The following is a 23,479-nucleotide window of genomic DNA, read 5'->3' as shown; positions in this document are numbered from 1 at the left end:
CTCTCTTGCTCTCTTTGTCAGTCTATTTGCAATTTGCACATCTATTAGCTTCACGGTATACGTGACATGGATGGATTGTCTAATTGTGAGCTAATAAATTCCTACAGTCACCGACTAAAATAAAAATATCCAGTGTCCAAACATTATTAGTTGTTATTTAATTAACTAGCTTAATTCCATATATATGCATGGATACACTTAAAGATATATAATAAGATGCATAATATAATTCATATTTATAATTTAAATACTATTTGTGGGGAGTAAAAAGACCCCGATGGGTATATGGGCCTTGTGCAAAGAAGGCGCCGACCTCTCCCGGTTTATAACTTGTTAGTATTGTGGCCGCCATACGCCAGGTCCGAGAGTACAGCCGATGATGATTTTTCCCCTCGGACGGACATCGGAGATTCCGGGACTTCATTGTAAAGGTTAGGGAATGACACGGTCAAGACCAACGGTTAAAAGGGATGAATTCTTGAATGTCCTAGAAGCACCGATGTCAGAGAAATACCAAAGATAAAAGCTGCCACCTCCACATTAAAGACCCTGTACTTACCACCCTGGCCGCATTAATGGGGAAGTGACACCTGAATAGTGGAAGGGAAACTTCTGGTTACTATTCAAAGGCACTGAGAAAAGAAATATCTAGGCTAAGGGGGAGTTAGGGCAACACGTGTACAAAGTATCAAAAAGAAGAGTATTTAAGGAGCAACCTAGAACAGAAAGAGGTGGGTGACCTTTTGTAATCTAAAAAGAGAAAGTGATAATATAAGAACAACTCTTGGCTTACGTCCGAGGAGGTTGATTTACAATATTCCTTTTTGTCTCCAAGTGTTTATAGTCTTTGGCTTGTCATTTAATCCCAAAACACTTCTAACCTGGGTTTCAAGCCCACACTCTACAAATTCATATTGTTTAAGGCTCATTGGGCCTGAGCCCATAACTGTTCTTGGGGCCAGGTGCAATTGTGCGCTTACACTATTAATTTTCATTTTTATATTTTGTTAACTCTTTAAAAAATTTTGTAAGGATATTATTAGGTATAAAATATAAACTGTTCATGTTTTTTTTAAATTATTGTAAGACACTTTTTTTTACAATTCATTTATTCTAGACTCTTTGATTTTTGTACTTAATAATTCACTTGGATGAATGTTTATGATGTGGCCTCACATTTTATTTTGAAATTAATAAATAAAACTCTTAAGAATAAATAATTTAGAACACATAACGTAAAATTGTAACTCTAATTTAGAATTCTAATTTGAGTTTCCCTCATCTTCACCTATTATATATATATAGATTACAAACTTTGAAGTTACCGCTTAGATAAGATTTTATGACCTTGTCCCCAATCCCCATGCTAAGCTTAATCCATATCCAATATCTAAAAGCGCATAATTCAACAATGTTGTTTGTTGTATTACTAGTGCCTATTTTTATTGAAAAGTATTGTGCCTAATGCCCATATATATTTCTAATTAGGCCCCCCTCCACTTGCAACATTTTGACTACCTAATCCTAATGTACTCCCATCCATGTTGAAAGTAATAAATTGAGGCGACAGGCCATCACGGGAGTCCAGGACATAACATCTTTTGTACTGAATTGATCAATATAATCACTAATTAAATTAAATTTGAAATCTAAAGGACAAAACCTAAGAAATTGGACATAAGTTTTGCATTTAGACTATCATAGGAATACATAGTAGCTAACTTGACATTCGGCTCATTTCAACTTGGTTTACCTCTTTGACTTGGTTGTCAGGACTACCTTACTTACACCTTGCAAATAATAATCTGGTGCCTTTTCCCCCCTTAAGAACAAGATTTCAACACACAATTTTCTTAACTTTATGTCATTCCTCAATACTTTAAGTTAAACGTCCAAGAATAATTGAACCATCACACTCAAAATTTTCAATACCTGAAATTATTTGATCCTAAAACCCTTTTCCACTTGCCCTGCATCATATATAATACGTCACTAGGAATAATAAGTCTCACAGGATTTTGAAATAGCTACGCAATAGAAAAGTCTTGAAAACAAAGCTCTAATAAAAACATAATGATGATATTTATAAGATTGATGATTGATAGCAACACCAGGCGTTGCAATTGCACCACCAGACACATATGAGGCGGCTTTTTAAGCAAACCACCACATATTCTATCCTCTCATCGATCGGCTAAATGAATTTGTCAAACCATGTAACTCAATCAATTCATTCAAATAGTGTGATACATAAGTATGCAGCCACATGCATGAAGACTTTCAAGTCTTGTATTTGATTTTGTAGAAGATAGGATTGAAGACTGGGCATGGCTTCATTATGTGGGACAGGTAATAGAATCTCTATAGGCTATTGCTATCACAGCACATTGAAATAAAATATCACAACTCCCGACATTCAACTTTAGAAACTACTGGTAGTGTAAAGTAAAAAGATCCGCAAACATATAATATCGTTTCATTTCGAAGGGATAATATCTTTAAGACATAATGAACTTTAAATTATGTGTCATCTCTGCTCTATTGAATCTACTAATTAATATGAAAATTCCCGACATTCAACTCTAGAAACTACTGGTAGTGTAAAGTAAAAAGATCCGCAAACATATAATATCGTTTCATTTCGATGGGATAATATCTCTAAGACATAAAGAACTTTAAATTATGTGTCATCTCTGCTCGATTGTATCTACTAATTAATATGAAAATTAGTGCAAGTAAAGGAAAAAAAAAAAAAATAATAACAGAAGAGAAACTATTCCAACTAGACACATGTCATATGTGATAAGGTACTTAATTTGTAAATGGAAAATAATACACATAGGATAAAGTTTGGCAACAGACAACCCTACTCAATATCTTTTAATTAAATGTAAATTTTAATAAATCTATCATTATATTACATTTTCTTCTTTTATTCTTCATTTCAAAAGATCAAATATCAGTAACTATGTTCTCAATCAAATTTTTAAATTTCAAGTTTTTGTAATATAAAATTATGTAAAGTTTATGGATTGAATAGTAAATAATATCTTATTGACACAAAATTTGACATATGTGTTGAGAACATAAATAATATGCAATTCAATGATTAAATTTTCAAAATATGTAGTTATGTTAATTTTTTTAGTAGAAATTGTACCTTAAGATACAACCAAGTTTGTAATCAAATTTTATCCATATACATAAGACTACAATTAATTTTCCATGTGAGTAATTATTTTAATGGTAAATTACTATTTTGGTTCTTAAACTTTATCAAAATTTTTTTTTTTCATTCTTAAACTTTAAAAAGTTCGTTTTTCGTCCCTAAATTATTGAAATGATCATTTTCTTTCCTTAAAATATTGAAAATGTTTTACTTTCTGTCCTTCAATTTTACCAAAAATTTGTTTTTCGTTCCTAAACTATTGAAAAAAATTCTTTTTTTATCCATATATTTGTCTCTAAACTAATAAAAAAACTTTTTACAAGGTTTAAGAATTAAAAAAAACTTTTTAAAGTTTATGGATAAATTTTTTTTTTTATAGTAAAGTTTAAGAACCAAAATAGTATTTTACCATCCTTTTAAAACTAACTTAGAGCTTACTTTGCATGAATTTCGTTCAAATATCTTCTTCTTTTACCAAAAAAAAGAGTAATCTTATTTTTTGTCTTGCCATGATACCAATTTACAGAACATAACTAATTTGTTGCCTTATTGTACCAGCAATTATCTTCGACTTCTGTTTTATAGTGTTAAGTTATGATTTTTCACATAATATTTATGTTGGTTTTATTCCATGACAAAAAGTGTTGTAAGTTCTTTAATTTATTTTCTTGTATTTTGCGGGATTTAATTGTAATGAGTTTAGTTTTAAGTGGTGAAAATTTGATCAAGAGAGCTGAAGGTCACATGAAGAGCACATGCCGGAAACTAAAGAGACAGTGTGTTTCGTGACTCATCTCGCGAGTTGGCCAACTCGCGAGATGCATTGACAGCTGAGATTTAAAGTGTGACTCTTATACCCTTTACCGATACTATATATACATTCATTATCCACAAAATTGTAAGGAGGCTATTTAGAAGAAAGCCCTAGAGAGAGCTTCTATAACACCCACCTTGTTAGAGAGAGCTACTCATCCTCAAGAGAGAAATTCTTGTAGCCTCTTCTCCCCCCTCTTCCATTGTTATACCTTGAGAGGAAATTTGTACCCAAACACAAATTACATATATTTAGAGTGTAGAGAGTGTTTTGGAGTTTGGGAAGTATTGGGTATTTGCCAAAATAAGCCGGTAAAGACTTGGCGGTGCAATCAGGTGGTATTGCGGGAAGACAAGACTCTGAGAAGTCCGTTGGTAGCTGAAACTTGGAGGGCTCAAAAACTTTGGATAGATTAAGCTTGGAGGGCCTTTTTGGTATCCTTGTACTTCAACTTATTCACTAGTGGATCATTTCGACTTGGAGGGCCGCAGATGGGTTTTTACGCCTAGTTTTTTGGTTTTCCTCTTCGATAACATCGCCATGTTATTTTGGGTTTGCTATTCTTTTACCCACTGTCTTTTACATTTTAGCATTGCACTTACCTGTTCATCCATACAATTATTGAATGCTTCAATTGATTAATTAACTAATCACGTATATTTCATATTAAATGTGTTAAGCATAAAATTAATCAAACCGTAATTAAGAATTTGGAGTCTAAACAAGTTATACTATTTGAGATTTCATATAAAATGACCCTCTCACAGTATGTAAGTTTCATATATTTATAGAATTCACACGCTTTGAAAGACTGCTCCTATAGAACTAAGATATATCCTCTATTGGACAACTAGCTTGTAACCCCATATATATATGCATGAATATACTTAAAAGATATACATTAAGATGCATAGTATAATAATCTTACATATATAATTTAAATATTATTGATAGTTATTCTTGTTTTTTTAAAACTCTTTAAAAAGTCTTGTAAGAAAGTTATTAGGTAGAAAATGTAAATTGTCCATTTTTTAAATATTTTTATGTTCATTAATTCTAGACTTTTTGGTTTTTGTATACAATAACTCACTTGAATAGATATTTATGATATGGTCGTACATTTGATTCCAAAATTAAGAAAAAAAACTCTCTTTAAAAATAAATAATAGGACACATGGTGCAAAATTGGATTTCAATTGGTTTTTGTATACAATAACTCACTTGAATAGATATTTATGATGTGGTCGTACATTTGATTCCAAAATTAAGAAAAAAAACTCTCTCTAAAAATAAATAATAGGACACATGGCGCAAAATTGGATTTCAATTGTAGAATCTAATTGGATTTTCTTTAGAGTTTACCTATATATATATACATATATATATTATTTTTGTGCCAAATGAATTGTTTTTAGTTATAAAAAAGGCTCATAAATATAAAATCATTCAAACTCTCTCTTCCTCTAATTTTATATATAGTGTTAGATATATGATTATGTTTTTTTATGATTTATTTATATTGGATTCCTTGTTTTCTACTCTAAATTAACTCATTTTGGCACAAAAATTAATTTTTTTTGATTAGATGGAACATGTTTTGTAAAATTAAATTCTAATTGAAATCCAAATTTTACACTGAACTAATTAACTTGGTTCAAAAATTAATTTTTTTTGATTAGATGGAACATGTTTTGTAAAATTAAATTCTAATTGAAATCCAAATTTTACACTGAACTAATTAACTTGGTTCAAAAATTTAAATTTTTTTTATTAGATAGGACACATGGCGCAAAATTCAATTCTAATTGAATTCCAATTTAAAATCTACTTGGATTTTCTCTTAGTTTTACTTATTAATATATATGATTTATAAACTTGAATTGTTTTTAGTTCTACCAAAAAAATAGTTCATAAATATAAAATTATTCAAAAATTATGTTTTTATGGTTTACTTATATTGGACTCCTCGTTTTTTACACTAAATTAACTCATATAATAATAATAATAATAATAATAATAATAATAATAATAATAATAATAATAATAATAATAGGTAAAGCTGAGAGAAAATTCAATTAGATTTTAAATTGGAATTAAATTAGAGTCTAATTTTACGCCATGTGTTCCATCTAATCTAAGTTTTAAATTTTTGTGCTGAGTGAGTTTATTCAATTTAAAATTGGATTTCAATTAGAGTTTAATTTTGTGCCATGTGTGTCATCTAATCTAATTTTTTTAATTTTTGTGTCAAATGAGTTCATTTAGTATAAAAAACGAGGAGTCCAATATAAGTAAACCATACAAAATATAATTTTTGAATGATTTTATATTTATGAGCTTTTTTTTTGTATAACTAAAAATAATTCAAGTTTATAAATCATATATATATATATATATATATTAATAGCCAAAGTTAAGAGAAAATCCAATTAAATTCTAAACTGAAGTCTAATTTTGCACCACGTGTCTCATCTAATTTTTAAATTTGTGTGTCAAGTGTATTATTAGGTTCAAAAATTAAAAAATCTAAATTCAATTAGATTCTAAATTGAATTATAATTGGAGTTAAATTTTGCGCATGTGTTCCATCTAATTTTTTAATTTTTGTAGCAAGTAAATTATTGAATGTAAAAACAGAAGAGTTTAGATCTAATTAGATTCTAGGTAAAGTTGAGAGAAAATCCAATTAGATTTTAAATTGGAATTAAATTAGAGTCTAATTTTACACTATGTGTCCTATTTAATTTAAGTTTTAAATTTTTTTTTTGAGTGAGTTAATTCAATGTAAAAATTGGATTTCAATTAGAGTTTAATTTGTGCCATGTGTCCCATCTAATCTAAGTTTTTTAATTTTTGCGTCAAATGAGTTAATTTAGTGTAAAAAACAAGGAGTCCAATATAAATAAACCATAAAAAATATAATTTTTGAATGATTTTATATTTATGAGCATTTTTTTTTTGTATAACTAAAAACAATTCAAGTTTATAAGTCATATATATATATATATATATATATTTATATTAATAGCTAAAACTAAGAGAAAATCCAATTAAATTCTAAACCGAAGTCTAATTTTTCACCTCGTGTTTCATCTAATTTTTAAATTTGTGTCAAGTGAATTATTAGGTGCAAAAATTAAAGAATCTAAATTTAATTAGATTCTAAATTGAATTTTAATTGGAGTTCAATTGCGCATGTGTTCCATCTAATTTTTTTTTTATTTTTGTAGCAAGTAAATTATTGAATGTAAAAACAGAAGAGTTTAGATCTAATTAGATTCTAAATTATATATATGTAATTGTAATTGTTTTTAAATGTATCCGTGCATATGCATGGAGTTACACATTAGTTTGATATAAAAATTAAAAAACTTAGATCAGATGCGACACATGTCGCAAAATTAAACTCTAATTGAAATCTAATTTTTACATTGAATTAACTTACTTGGCACAAAAATTTAAAAAAACTTAAATTAGATGAGACACGTGGCACAAAATTAGACTCTAATTAAATTCCAATTTGAAATCTAATTGAATTTTCTCTTAGTTTTACCTATTATTAGATATATATAGATTATGACAAGGGAGTATGCATATAATAGAGAATAACGTGTAGTCCATTCATCAAAAAGTGTACTCTACTAAAAACATTGGTCGGCTAGTTTTGGCAATTTCGTTCATAAGTTTTGTAAGAGCACAATTTGTACCTGGAACCAAACGAGTGATGGGCTCGAGCTCAAAAAGCCTTATACAATGAAATTTGTAGAGCATGGGCTTGAAACCTAGGCTTTACGGATATTGGACAACAGATAGGTGGGTTAGATCGCCACTACCTACGCAATCAATGGATGAAAATAATGGAAACTCTCCTCGGACGTAAGCTGAGGATCACTGATATTGCCTTTCCTTCTTTAAATAAAAGATTAAGACTGAAGATAATATGTACAGTGCTCTCTCTATCCCTTCCTCTCTTTTTTCTCCGATCCCTTTCACGCTCAAGACGTTGGAAATGATCCTCACGCTGGGACCCCTGAGACTCTGCATGATGCGGATCTGAGCCTGCCATAATGTTCCAATTCCTTACACACTAGATTTCCCACAGACGGCACCAATTGTAAGAGCATAATTTGTACCCAGACCCAAACGGATGATGGGCTCGGGCTCAAAAGGCTTTATACAATGAAATTTGTAGAGCGTGGGCTTGAAACCTAGGCTTTACAGATATTGGACAACAGATAGGTGGGCTAGATCGCCACTACCTACTCAATCAATGGATGAAAATAACGAAAACTCTCCTCGAACGTAAGCCGAGGATCACTGATATTGCCTTTCCTTCTTTAAATAAAAGATTAAGACTGAAGATAATATGTACAGTGCTCTCTCTATCCCTTCCTCTCTTTTTTCATTGATCCCCACTTTTTCTCATGCCTCTTTCCTTTCTTATATCCCTTTTTCTCTCCCTTTCATCTTCCACATGTAGCGCAGATCACCCGATTAGATATTTCTCCCATCCACCACCTTCTTGAAGTCTTCAAACAATAACTGGAAGACTGAATATTATTATTCAAAGGTCATTTCCTCATTAATGCAGCCAGAGAGGTAGGTGCATGGTCTTTAATGCGGTGGTAGCAGCCTTTTCCCTTGATATTTTTCATACGTTCCCCCTCTCTATAACTGTGTGAAACACAATTTTACCCAACAAACTTTCCAGAATTCTCTTCCTAAACATCATGACGTGTCACACGATATTCACTTGACTTAGCCGAGGAGATGCCTCTTCTCGGACAACCTTATCAACCTTTCTAGCAAGAACTGGCTTGTGGGCCTCAAAGGCTCTGTTCGAATTGGCTCACACCGTCAAATCAGGCCTAAGGCCCAAATGCGTATTCGGACCATTTTTACCCACACAAGTTTCATATCGAAGTTAACTCTCAATTTCATGTAGTTTGCTTCTTCTCAAGCCAATTCGCTTGCCATCCTCAACATTGTATTATGGTCCCTGTTTGTAAACATCTCAAGATTACTTGATACACTTTCTCAGCTTACTTGAAAAGTACATATAACATGTGATTACTATCCACAAAATTGTCTTATCACAGGAAAACAGTCTCAATTTTGGTCAATTATTGAAAAATCCGAAATAATTCAAATAATTTACAGATAGTTCAAGAATCAATGCCACAATCCTTTCTACAACTTTTTTTTTTTTTTTTTGAATAGCTTTCTACAACTTCTTATTATGTACTTTCTCAGCCATTTTAATTTCTTCCTCTCATCTTTTTCTTATTTTTTTTTCTTCCTACTCCACCTCATTGGATTGGCCTTGAATTACCAATCCTTATCCGGCAAGTCACAAAGGATACTCCACTAACTAGTTTAGCACTCCCCACGCAACAGCGTAATTAGCATCATCTTTATGATCAAAGCATTAACATTAATTTTGGATCGAACTCGGAGGTGGTATTTTATATAAAGGCAACATTGCTCACATGTGCATATCTGAGCACATTAAGTTCATGCATGTGAGTCTCACTACATGTGAGAAAATATTTACATATAGAATGCATAATAAGATACTTATTTTTTATGACATCGACATTATATGCTTTAAAAATAGACCCAGCAACATATTAGCACTCGTAATAACTATTCTTCAAGATTAGGGTGACAGTTGAACTGCATCAACCACTCTCATCCTCCTCTTGATCCTCCCTCTCCCAAAACACCCAACTCTCCACTGCCACATCATCAGATTCCGGCGTCTCCACTCTCTTCTCTCTCCTCCTCTTCCGGCCGTTGGTTTCTATCACCGGAAGGTGGTTAGACGCGCCGGCCTCCAAAGGAAAATTCAGTATGGCTTTACGGCCCCTCATCTTGAAGGCAGCACAATCATATGCTCTAGCAGCATCAACATCAGTGTCAAAGGTTCCAAGCCAAACCCGATGCCCCTTCCGGGTTGGGTCCCGGATCTCCGATGCAAACTTGCCCCATGGTCTTCGTCGAACTCCCCTATAGTGCCTCCACTCACTATAATCTGACTCCTTGTTGGAACCTTCAGCTACTTCAGGTACTTTGGACTCGATGCACGCTTTCTTGGACAAGTGCTTTGGACTTGAAATGTGGGGTTTTGTTTCGAAATCAGAAGCTTGTTGGTTGTGGTAGTTTGAGTCCAAAATGAGAGAATTGGATTCAGAATCAGATGGGGGGCTTTGAGCTTCATGTTTGACAGGTTGAGTAGCATAATAGGCTTTAGGAGAACTACTGAAATTGAGGCTGTTAATAAAGTATTCAGTGGAGGTGAAATCTCCAAGAAGGTGTTGTCGGATAAGCTCTATGGTTGAGGATTCATTTGCAGCAGGTGTTGCCATATTTGAGCTTAGAAAGCCAAAGACTTTGAGAGCTTAATATCTAATATATTTCGACTGTCAAATAAAAAAAGAGAGTAGAGTATATATAAGAGTCAAGACTTTTCAATTTTGCAATGGTAATATTGTCTTGTCCACTCGTTAAAATCAATATATGTCAAAGCGGATGCACCTTTCTTACGAGACTGATCATCATAATGTATTGATTTGTACTAGATGTCCAATGCATTAGGAGGAGATTCTCACACGTATTTCACACCATGTGTCACCACTTGAACTTGTAATCTTATCCCTTATCATTAAATAAGAAAAGCAACCTACACTCAACAAATATTGAATCCCAAGTTGTTATTTGGCATCTAGCTACCAGAAGAAGTGATTGTTGTGTGCCAGGGGTGCATTTGTACATGGACAGCAAACAGGTTGAGAGACAGAAATTTGCAACTTGTTTTATTGGGGGTCCCTAGGCCCTAGTACTATGCCAATATGCAAACTTAGCTCTTGGAAACAAGAGAAAAGACAAAAGCTATGAAAAGTTATAAGTGACCATTTGCAAGATGTTGCTAGAGTTAAACCTACCGCATCATCAACTTGTACATAACATTTAACCAGTGAAAAGGATAAACAACCGCAAAGGAAAAGAGAAAAAAGGAGGAAAAAGAAACAAAAATAAAATCCTATTGCTTTTATTGGAATTAGAGAAAATCCTAGGGTATGTTTGGTTGGGTGAAAATAGGGAGAATGTAAAATAGAGAGAGGAAGAGGAGGAGAGGGAGAGGGGGAGAGAAAAGTGGTGGGCCCATAAGTTTTCTCTCCTCTCCCTTTAAAATATAATCTCTTCAAATTGGAAAAAAAATTGGAATGAAAAGTGAAAAAAATATTTGGACAAAACAGCCCCTCCCCTCTTTAACGTTTCTGGCTTTTTTTTTTTTTTACTTTCTCTTTGTTACGCTTGACTTTCTGTTTTTGTTTTTGATTTTTTTTTTCTTTGGTTTTGTTAAATGGTGGATTCTTCTTCTTTTTCTTCTTTGTTTTTCTTAATTTTAATTTTTATTATTTTTTTAAGAAAACACTTTTGGATGATTTCTTATACTATTTTTTAAAATGTTCACTTTCATCTATACACAATTTTTTTCAAGCCTATACACAATTTTTTAAAAAAGTATAATGTATTACCTTTTGTATTATTTAAGAGAGACGTGATGGTAAATTTCTACAAACCTTATTTTCAATCAAACTAAAAAGTTTTCCATCACTCCACTTTTCCACCCTCTCAACAAACACAGATGGAGAAAACTAAAAACTTTTTTATCCTCCTACTTTTTCATCCTTCCTCTATTTTCTATCCTCTTAATTTTTCATCATTCCAACCAAACGGACCCTAAAAGTAGGGTTGGGTTTATGGCTTGTATGTAACATTAATTGAATTATTTGCCATGAAATAATTTTAGTGACTCCATCATAAGAGAAATACGTGGGCTATAGTTTAGATCACGTAATTGGTGTTGTGGAGGTGGATGTTGTGAATTTGGTTAACAATTATTTTATTTTTCAGTGATCCTACTAATGGGGGCAATACATGGGTGTGGTCTTTCCTGTAAGGATACATAGGACATGGCAATTTGAATATTGTATTTATGACATTTTCTTATAACTTGATATTCTTATATGGTTTGAGTAATCATTTTCATATATCTAAATACCACGTTTTCTCTTTGTTTCCCTTTAATTTTTACATTGAGATCTATTGGATTTATTGACTTATTGTTAGCCACCTTTGTTGATATTCTACTTGTAAGGACCAAAAATTCTGTCAGCCTAAGCCCACTTAGAATAGTGAGCTTGTTGGGTTCAAGTTAGGCCCAAATCAATAAATTTGTTAGAGAGAGAATCAAACAACAAGAGAGGGCTTAGCCCGAGGATGAGAATAAGGGAGGAAGGCCTCGTTTTATAAAATACGTAAGTCAGTGTATTAATACAAGATTGCCTGAGGAGGCCAAAATTTCACAGAAAAATATACTATTCATGTTCTTCTCTCAATGATCTTTTTTCAAGGATATTTTTTAATCCCAATCCTCTTCTTTGAAAACCTTCTTTTCCTTATATACTCTCTCCTACTTCACATCTTGACCATCCATCCCTTCCTAACCAGCCTCCTATTATGACACTAGTATCTTTTTACATTTGAAAAAGGTGGTGTAAAGAGTCTGCTTAGCTGTGACTTACACAATTCAGGTCACTTCCTCATCAATATAGCTAATAAAGCCGTTGCCCACCATTTAATGCGGCCATGAGGTTAGATGCAGAGCATTCAATGCGAAAGCTACAGAATACCCCAAACTAGAAATTTTTCCCATGATCTCTAATTCCCACTTGATACACCTCAGAGTCCTTTTGACTTATCTCTTCCCCTCCCCAAACAACCTTCCTCTTCGGACTTGTGGCCTGTGGCATTCCCCCCCCCCCCCAACAATGCGACTCTTCAACTTTATCTTGGTCCTTGGTCCTCGGGCACCTATAATAGCCCCCTAAAACTTTTGCTATTAACCCTGAGGTAAAAGCGAAGTTTTAGTTACACGTGCCATGCACATTCCCACATGGTAACGTCCTTTCACCTACCTCCAGCATGCACTTAACGCTTCAGAATCCACAATCTCACATTTATGGTGTCAGGTGGCTGCCTGTCTCCCCACGTTCTATGACTTGATCAGGATCGTAGGGTCCTTATCTTCTCTTATTTATGAGCAAAAAATTTACAGCCCAATTTTTACTCCTATAAAAAGAGGACCTAGGGCTGGTTGAAGCTCATTTATGCATTCTAGCAATCTAAATTGAAGCAAGCTCTCGAGGAGATTTTTTCCCTTTGCTCGTAGGTGTGTTCCCTCTCCCGTTTTTGTCTTTACACCAATTCATTCTTTTACACCATAAAACTCCATGGGTAGATACGCTATATTAATGGATACTCTCTAGGCTAGGGCTGTCTTTAGGGCACAGTATAGGATTCCTAATGGTGTCGAAATTCGGCACTATGAATACGATGAATGGTGGGCCTTGAACAAACCTCCCGAGTCCGTGGTCATTCCTATGATTGTCTTCATTGAAGGTGGGATGGAACTCCTTATAAGAAGGGTTACTAGAGACTTCCTAACAAATTATAGATTGATTATCGCCCAATGTTCCCTAAATGTCTTTAAAGTCCTTGGGTGTGTAGATATGCTAAATGAGGACCAACCTTACCTGGCATGACGTAAATTAGGTATACAATTGCCAAAAAGGGGAAAAACTAAGTATTACATTAAATGTAGAGTCCAACCTTACCTGGCATGACGTAAACTAGGTATACAATTGCCAAAAAGGGGAAAAACTAAGTATTACATTAAATGTAGAGTCCCTCCTATCAGGTTAATCTCCTGCCTACGTGACTCAAGCAAAGGCATGGACGAGGACTTCTTCATCGTCTCGGGAGACTAACACAATGGATTGCATTGTCCCACTCAAGAAGGGGAACTAAGTAGGGTTCTCGAGGACCATTGATGCACATAGGATGTTACCTAATTTCATTAGTGTAAAAATTTTCTTTCTTTCTTTCTTTGCCTCATCTCCTCACAATTCTCATTGTTTTTCTTTGGCAGATGAATACCACACAACCCCAGCTAAACGTCTGGTGAACTTCACGGACTTGAACCTGATTCTCAGATTAGAGATCTTCCTACATAAGGACGGTCAACTCCGAGTTGCTCACGTCATCCTCGGATACAAACCTTCCACCAAGCATTTCCAAAGCCCGAAGAAAGTCATTAAAGCCAAGGACCCTTGGTTGGCTTTAATAGACGTAACCGGTCTTGGATTTTTGTGGTCCGAACCTCCTCCCGCCGGAACTTAGGACACCCAACTTTCAGCACTAGCTGTCAGGCTCCTCTACTCACAAGAGCCCCCCATCCCATTGAACGATGAGGCCAAGGAGTCGACACCCGAGCCTGCCCTCAAGAGGTCACTGATAAGGACTTCAAGGTCTTCTATCAACAAGAAGGCCCCGAAGACACTCCTAACACCTCACACAAACGCCTATAACCCGCACAAGTTAGCGTCAATCAAGAGGCCACAGACATCCCAGAAGGCATGGGATTTGAAGAAAAACGCCAGACCTGCTAGCTCTGCTTAATGCCTATGCTGGGGGTTACACCCCAACCATGGCGGTGGTGCCTTAATCACCTACTCCTGCCATGAAGTGCATATCATTCGTTGAAGCTGAGGATAAGAAAAGAAAAAGAACCTAAGGAAGCAAAGGCATAAAAGGTGCCGAGGAGAGGGTGGTTACTCAATCCTCCCACCAGCCCCCCTCCAAAGAAGCCTGAACAGGGAGGGGGCAACAAAAGAAGTCATCTTCCACAGGGATTACGAAGGAGCTTGGGGGAGACCAGTCTAAGAAGCCTTCTATTTGGAGGCCTTTCTTTACCCTTAGTTTTGGCAACCCAGATACTAGATGACGCCAATCTGAGGGACTTATAAAAGGGAAGCTCAGGCTTGGTGGCCGAGTGTCTAGAGAAGGCCTTATGCTTGCCAGAAGACATGGCAGAGCTGAGATCCTTTAGGAAGCGAGAGGTCTTCCTATCCTTGAAGCAAGACTTAGCTAAGGTATGTAACTACTTTCCTTAGCCTGCCACATTAAATTGTATAAACCTTAACTGACACTTACTATATTTTGTTGTAGTTTGTCCAAGCCACCTTTATGGCCGAAGAATGGGTAGACCATTCCTTGGACTTGGCAAGAAAGGCAGAGAATAAGCTAGAGGCTGCTGAAAAAGCCTATGCAAAGGCAGACAAGAAGCTTAAACAAATTCTTGCCTAGCTATCCAAGGTGGAAAGGGCCCAAAAGAATGCTGAGTCGGCCCTTAAAAGTTTTGAAAAACAAACTGCTGAAGCCTTGGAGGCCCAGAGAAAGGCCAAGAATAAAATGGTTTTGACTCTGGTGGAGTTAAAGCAAACATAAAAGCAGCTGGAGGCTAAGGAGGCAGAGATGTCCCAGGCCGAGCAGCAGCCTATGACGTGGGCATGACTAAGGCCGCTAAAAGCCTCACTGCCCAGCTTAGGGACGCTGCTCGGGCGTTTTGTCTAGAAGTGTGGGGCTAAACCCTAAGTGCTGTTGGGATTGGCACCGAATTAGAGCTTAGGGCTCCTGATAAGGTGTGCTATCCCCCAGCCTTATGCGTGGCGCTTACTCCTCTTCAGCCTCTAATTAATCCCAGCTCCGCTCCCCCCTCCTCTTTAGACAAGCTTGCCTTTACTCCTTTTGCTGGCCCTACCCAAAACTAGGAGCAAGAGCAGCCCCAAGAGACCTAAGTGGTGGATGTAGAGAAGGAGGAAACAACAGAGGTGACCTAATAGAAGAAGAAGAAGAAGAAGAGGAAGAAGAAGAAGAAAGATAAAGATCAAGAGAAGAAAGGGGGAAAGGGGAAAGAAGCGTGAGCATAACTCCACCTCGAGCCAAGAGATAGACAACCATTTTGTAATGAGGCTCAAATGTAATAGGCCCCTTTTTCTTTTATTGCTTATCTCATACTCCTTTAACTGTGTAATTTATATTTTTTAGTTTATGTCTTACACTCTTGTACCTCATTTATAGCAATTTCATCACATTAACCTGTAATTCATTCACTAAATACTTCTTATCTTTCTATCTAATCTGGAGTGAGTTGTGATAAAATTAATAGACTGACTCATGGAACTTAGGAGAAATTCCAACCAACACTGGCTACAAATTGAACTTGCTAACTCACAGCAGATCCATTAGCATGAATCCTGAAACCTTAGGAAACACTCAAGGCCCCCACTCTAGTCAATACTCATTAGTTTTCTCAAGTGGTGTTAATTTATTTTAGGTTTGTGACCTAAGGAACCGATCAAAGCCTAGGTTTTGCTTAACACTTAGAGTTTTTCAAACAATATTAATTTACCCTAGGTTTGTGACCCGAAGAGCTGGACAAGGCTTAGGTTCTGTTTAACACATAGAGTTTTTCAAAAAATGTTAATTTACCCTAGGTTTGTGACTTAAGGAGCCGAATAAGGCCTAGGTTCCGTTTAACACTTAGAATATTTCAAATAATATTAATTTACTCTAGGCTTGTGACCCGAGGAGCCAAATAAGGCTTAGGTTCTGTTTAACACTTAGAATATTTCATGCAATATTAATTTACCTTAGACTTGTGACCTGATGAGCTAAACAAGGCCTAGATTCTATTTAACACTTAGAATATCTCAAAGACTGATTGTTGCAGCCAAAACATCCACAATGCAACGGAACTAAGAAAGATATGAATGGAAAAAGAATTCATAACATTAATAATAATAACATCGAAGATTGTTTACATTCCAAGGGCGAGGAACTACATTTGCATCTATATCTTCTAAGTAATAAGCCCCCCAATGCCAACAATGGAATTGATCCTATATGGCCCTTCCCAGTTAGGACTCACTTTTCCCCAAGTAAGGTTCTTTGTTGTTCCTACCACTTTCCTCAATACCAGATCCCCTGACGCCAGAGGCCTTGACCTAATCCCCTTATCATAGCCTTGCTTAAGTTTTTGTTGGTAATGTGCCATCTTTACCATTGCCACCTCTCTTCTTTCCTCGGCCACATCCAGGCTGTCTTGGAGTAAGAAATTATTCTCTTCAATATTGAACTGATCTGTTCTTAAAGTTGGGAATCCAAACTCAAGAGGGTCGCGTCAGTCATGAGAGGTGGGTCCCATCTGGTCAGGAATATATCCCAAAGGGACCCACCAACATGGAAAACTACCCCTCATCATGACAACCCCACTAAGGAAAGTCTATAAATAGAGGCTGATAGTTAGAGGGAGGGGGTTGGCAATTTTTCAGGGAGAGCCACATGAGACAAAAGAGAGGAACGACCAAAAAGGAGTTAGCTCAGCACCACCTAGCTTGAGCCTTCTCGGGAAGCACACACACACAGGGTAACAAAATACAAATTAGGCCTAAAATACCTTCTCATGAGTTGTTGGGTTGACTTCAGGAGATTTTCCCATTGTAGGAAATTTCACACCCATAAAAAAACAAGTAAATTGGGAGCTTGACCCAAAAACTCATCAGGCACCTTGGGCCAGGCACCACATGAGGCGTTAGAGGGAAGCCAAACCTGAATGGTAGGAGACAGACAGAGAGAGAGAGAGAGAGAGAGAGAGAGAGAAAAGAAGTCTTGGGGGCATGAGAGAGAGAAGAAGTTCTGTTAAGTGTGGTCTAATTAGGTGGGACTTGCGGTTTTTAACATATTTACAAAAATGCCATTGAACGATGTTATTTGAAAATTGAAAACTGGTAAGAAAAGTTTTTTAAATTCAGTGTTCAAACACCCTCAAATTAGAAACATAACTCAAACACTCTTAAAAGAAATCCATTACCTTACGCGTTATTATTATTATTTTTTGGGTTCATAATTTTCAATATTTAAATACTAAAAACTGATATTTAGACTACCTCACCAAACAAGTTGCTAATATTAATATGTAGACTAGAACATGCATGTGCAGTTTAGGTTAAGAAACAATGTACCAAAGAAAATTGGTTAAATTATTTTCTCTAAGTTTTATCCTTATTTCAGAATCGTTTATGTACTTTTGAATGTTTAATAATCTTAGTCCCAATATATTTTGAAATGTTTCAAAAATGTCCTTGTCATCAATTGATAGATTAAAAATATCGACATGATAAACTAGATTTTCATGTAATTCATGTCAAAAAAAAAAAAAGTTGCATATGAAACATCTTTCCAACCGTTACTCTCTCACCCGTCACCACATCACCCCATGACTTCTTATATTGCTGGTAAGTGGTAACTAGAGATGGAACTACTTGTGGGGTATGAGTTGTCATGCCCCACAAGTAATTACTTAATAAAATATACTAACTTTTGAGCACACGCATGTATTCAGAGGCTCTTTTATTTTTTATTTTTTATAAAGGTTAATAATTTGCATCTATTATAATATGAAATTTTTTTTTTAAAATTTTTCAAACAAATAAAAAAGGATAAACTTTAGATGAACCTTAGGGGAAAAAATGTTAAATTTTAGGAGTTCTCTTAGTTTTTAATTTTTTTTAATTGGGGGTGTTTTACTTTTATTCATTTGAAAAAAGAATAAAAATGATAAATTTTAGGGAATAAAAAGATGAACCTTAAGCAAAAAAAATCCTAAATTTTAGGATTTTTTTGAATTTAAAATTAAAATTATTATTTAACATTTATAACCCTATTTTTAAGTGAAGTTATCATTCACTAATACGAGTATTTTTGAACCAAAGGTCCAGTGCAAAAAAGGTAATCCTCTTATATATAGTATAGATATAGTTTTAAAAAAATTAAAATACATAGATTTCAAATTTGAATTTAAAATTTTTGAAAGGTGTATCTAATTTTCCCTTAACAATTAAGTTGGCCAATTAAAGGAGTCCTTAAAAAATAGAAATTGTCAACTAATTCACACCAATGCGCTATGCCCCTTCTTAAAAAAATTTGTAGTGCCCCTTCTATGGTGCCTCCATATTGAAAACATTATTTTAAAATTTATTTGAATTTCTTAAACAAAATAATAACAAAAACATCAATTTAGAAATTTTTTAAAGTACAGTCTTATTATTTCAAAATAAAGAACAAGGAGTCGGTTTGATTTTGACCCAAAGTTTAGGGGACGTCTTTTGTATTTTTCCCTTTTAAATAAAATATTTTTTAGATATGGAATTAGGTGCTAGAGAGTATATGACAATATAAAATTGTTTATATACGAGAATTTAAGATATTTTCTAGCTTTAGAGTCAATAGAAATTACTTTGAATTTTAGTACAGATTTTTTTTTTGAGAAACCTAGTACAGAATTAATCATAGGAGATTTTCATGATTAAAAAAAATTGTCGAGTTTCATCTTGATAAATGATGCTAATAATCTCTAGTAGCAAATTTATGATTGGTGGAAGTAACAATTTTTTTTTTTTTTTTTTGAGAATCTGGAAGTAACAATATTTGATTTTGGTCATTGTTTCGGTCCTTGATTTTGGGATGTTGGCTGGTTTGGAGGATGGCCAGATTTGTGTAGTAGTTCTTAGTTACCAGAGTCGTTTTTGGGGGCATCTTTTTTCCCTCCTTTAATTATACTTCTTGACATTTGGGCTCCAATGTCATGCAAATGATTTGAGTTAGATGAATTCTCCTTCTCACGTCAACATTTTATACCCATTAATTGACAATACATCACGATGTTTTTGGAACATTTGAAAAAAAAAAATATAGAAACTGAAATGAAACATTGAAAAGTACAATGTCAATTTGGAAAGAGAGATTAAAATTTGAAGACCATATGTACAGCATTAACCACCCAAAACAAAGAGGAAGGAAAGAAAAGTAAAACTCTAGTTCTAACCATCCATTGCAAATAAAAGTCCAAGTCTGTATCTTGGTTAGAAAAGCATCGAGACATAAATGAATAGAAAAAATTCAACACCATAAGTGTCCTTACTATCATCCTCTAAACCAATCTACATTTCCCACACTTAATGAGAGACTCTTCTAATATTTCCAAGCTTAGTAAATTCTACGAGGCAGTAGTTATTAGACACATACTTTTATACACACATTATAAAAAATAACTAAAATAGTGACTTGAAGTCACTATTTTAGTTATTTTCTTGAGTGGGAGTAAATGTGTGTAAAAACATACATATGTACAATAGCTTTTTCTCCAGTCTGTGATACCACCACCACCATTAGCAGATTTGATATGTCTTATCTCTCTCATATAACCAAAAGCTGAGAATATCCCATTGAAGGATGCGGAGATAACGGCGATAACGGAGGCACACTGAAAATTCCCTTGCCATCAAAATCCCATACACCAGTCCAACTTGACGGCGTTAATGGACAAACAGAGCTTGAGCTTGAGCTTGAGCTTGAAAGTGAAACACTCTCAGCCATGATTACCTTCTCTTTCTTCATCTCCTTCCTCTCTTCACTCTCACTCTCACTCTCACACTCTCTGTTTCTTTTCTTACCAGTACACACTTCTGCAGTATCAGCAACATCGAACTCAGAAGAAGAGTTCCCAGCTTCTTGAGGAAAGTTCAGTATAGCTTTGCTTCCACGCAACTTGAACGCAGCCCTATCATAAGCTTTAGCAGCATCTATGGCGGTATCAAAGGTTCCAAGCCATACCCTTGAGCCTTTCCTATTGGGGTCACGTATTTCAGCTGCAAACTTCCCCCATGGCCTTCTCCTAACGCCCCTATAATGCTTACTTTCATTATTAGAGTCCGAAGCATTGAGCTTACTTGTAGTTACCAACATGGGCTGTGATGAATTCAGGCCAACAAAGGTTGTTGTTGTTGGTGGAGGTATTGCAACGTTCAAGGATGGACGGCGATGGCTTAAGTTTGAAGGTTTTGGACCTTTAGGAGGCTTTGATGAGTGGGGGTTTGTGGGTTTTGTTTCAAGATTGGAATAGTTGGAAGGATCGGTGTTGATTGGTTCTTCTTTGGGTAGCAAGTAATCAGAGATTTCAACATCTGTGTTGGTGCTTTCAGTTTGGTTTGACTGGCTTTGTGAGATATTGTTGGAGATAGAATGATTCAGATTAGTGATGAAGCTCTCCATGGAGGCAAAATCATTGAGAAGATGTTCCCTAATGAGTTCTAAGGTTGAAGATTCATCTATAGATGCCATCTAGTTCTGGTTGTGGTTGTGGTTGTGTGTGTGGTGATTAACGATGATGATTAATATATATATATATATATATAGAGAGAGAGAGAGAGAGAGAGAGAGTGAGAGAGGGAGGGTAGTTTGTGTGTAGAAATTCAAATCTAGGAATGGGAATACAGGTTTGAGTGGAAGAAAAGGAGTGTGGTGAAGGTATATAAGAGCATGAATTTTGTGTGTGGGAAATAGGAAGGAGAGGGGAAAAGGTTGGTTTCACATTAGCTTCGAGGATAGAGGAAAGAAGCATCATATTGGCAAGTGGAGCTGTCTTTTCTGAGTTTGTCAGTTTCTTTTTAACTGTGGAGGGTCCTCTATTAATCTCAACCATTAATTAAAAAAAAGTTAATATAAAATAACAAAAACAAAAAATAAAAAATAAAAATTTAAAATGTAAAATTAAAATAAAAAAATATATTGTGAGAAAGAGGAAGGTGAATTGCAACACCGGATCCCCATATTTTATGCCCCCAAACAGGCTTTGTACCTAAAACTATAATTTGGTTTAATTAATTCTGTGGTTCAGATTACAATAATGAATCCCACATCCTTCAAATAATGAATCTGTGGTTCAGATTACATTAATGCATCCCACATCCTTCAAAATAATTAAAAATTTAGGGTTAAGTTAATATATCTTTGTTTTTTTAGCACTGTTTGCATTTTTAATTTGAGAACAAGGCATGGATTCACGTGGTACAGTAAAATGGAAAAAACTTTGTCACTTATGAAAAAAACATTACTTTAATTCTTGAATTGGATAGAGATGAGCATAGCGGTGACGCTAGCTTCTTTATCCACACCATCAGCCAGTACGTCCATTGTTTTTCTTTAAAGATAAGAAGTTAGAACTACCCCATTATTGGCCCAATATATTAGAGTACTGCCCATTGTGAGCGTGGGGGATTGTTGGGAACCACAATCAACTCCGACAACAGGTTTAAAAACAAGTTCGCGGAAATGTTATAAAAGATCTTAAGTGTATTTTTTTCATTATCAATTGATTTTGAGGTGCAGTGACATAGTTTATAGTCTGAAAAATAGTATCAGAGCCAAGGTTATGGATTCAAGTTACAGGAATGTCATTGTGAATGGTGGATTGTTGGGGGGACAAAAATTCAACTCCTCATAACCGCTCTAAATACATGCTCACGAGGCGTGATGTCGAATGCCATAAAAGATTTGAATGTTTTTTTCATCACCAATTAGTTTTAAAGTAAAGTGGCATAACTCAAGGTGTGATAATTACAACTACTCTATGATTAACCCGCTATATTATAGTAGTACTCTTAAATGTATCGATTAAAAAAAATTCTTTTTTATTACAACAAATGGAATGGAACATTTGAGACCCAACTAAGGACTTTTATAATAGAATTGGACAAACAACTATGATATATTTAGTTTTATGGAAATTACGTAGATACATCAGTATCTAGAGTTTTGAAATTTAACTTACATTTTTGTGGTGTTTTTAATAAATGATCAAAGTTCAAACCCCCTCCCCTCCTTTGTTCTTGTAATATATATCGTATTATGTATAAAAAGTTTCGAATCATAAGGATATATTAGAAATGCACATAAATTGTATGATAGGGTTTTCACTAAAATTTTGGGCTTTGAGTTGAGCCCAAATGTTTTCTACTTGTTTTTAGATAAAATTATGAAGCTACAACTACCTTAGCTCAATACAAAGACCTAGCATGGGTTTTTTTTTTTTTTACCCCCCTAAAAAATTTCAGATCACACATTTGCCCACTTTCAAATTTTCTTTTCCTTGGTTCTCTAACTCCAGATGATGCCCCCCCCCCCCCCTCTCTCTCTCTCTTCCTTTTGGACCATGGAGATGAATTTGATTAGGCAATGATGAATATGATAAGGAAAAAAAATTGTTTTGACTTACATATAATGTATTAACACTTTTATATTTGATAAATTTGAATATGGAGGAGGTTATAAATATATTTTTCTTTGATTTTATTTAGTTTTTTCAATTTGTCAAATATTATAGCATAAGTAATAATTAAAGTAGTCATTATATAGTTGCATATGTTCCTTTTCTCAACAAAAAAAAAATTGCATGTGTTCCAATTTTATAATAAATATACCATTTAAATAAATAAATATATATATATATATATATTTATAATTTTTCCATAAATTTTACATCATACTATGTTACATAAAAATAAAAAAAAACGAGTTACAATACAATTAACATTTTAACAACTATGCTTATAACTATTAAAATTATATAATAATTAGATAAAATTAGTAAGATTTCAATATATACATTTTTTTTTATAGAAATTAAGTAGGTCGACACATTTATACAACTATGCTTATATAACTATTAAAATTATTTTAAAAAAAAAAGA

General features: G+C 34.4%; 2 protein-coding genes across 2 annotated transcripts; both read right to left on the bottom strand.

Moving 5' to 3' along the window:
- Window positions 1-9,421: 9,421 nt before the first annotated feature.
- LOC142619921 (ethylene-responsive transcription factor ERF107-like) lies at window positions 9,422-10,522 on the bottom strand. Its single transcript, XM_075793301.1, has one exon. The coding sequence runs from the start codon at window positions 10,349-10,351 to the stop codon at window positions 9,665-9,667; it is 687 nt and encodes a 228-aa protein (XP_075649416.1). The 5' UTR covers window positions 10,352-10,522; the 3' UTR covers window positions 9,422-9,664.
- A 9,159-nt stretch (window positions 10,523-19,681) lies between these two features.
- LOC142619910 (ethylene-responsive transcription factor 5) lies at window positions 19,682-21,277 on the bottom strand. The gene has a single exon (XM_075793272.1). The coding sequence runs from the start codon at window positions 21,069-21,071 to the stop codon at window positions 20,148-20,150; it is 924 nt and encodes a 307-aa protein (XP_075649387.1). The 5' UTR covers window positions 21,072-21,277; the 3' UTR covers window positions 19,682-20,147.
- Between the last annotated feature and the right edge of the window lie 2,202 nt (window positions 21,278-23,479).

This window comes from Castanea sativa, chromosome 12 (genome assembly GCF_040712315.1).
Source record: "Castanea sativa cultivar Marrone di Chiusa Pesio chromosome 12, ASM4071231v1".
NCBI lineage: Eukaryota > Viridiplantae > Streptophyta > Magnoliopsida > Fagales > Fagaceae > Castanea > Castanea sativa.
This window is presented reverse-complemented; position numbering and strand designations above follow the sequence as displayed.

Bases quoted from the DNA above. Each gene is read 5' to 3' on its own strand.
- LOC142619921 (XM_075793301.1), bottom strand. From the start codon at position 10,351: ATGGCAACACCTGCTGCAAATGAATCCTCAACCATAGAGCTTATCCGA.
- LOC142619910 (XM_075793272.1), bottom strand. From the start codon at position 21,071: ATGGCATCTATAGATGAATCTTCAACCTTAGAACTCATTAGGGAACAT.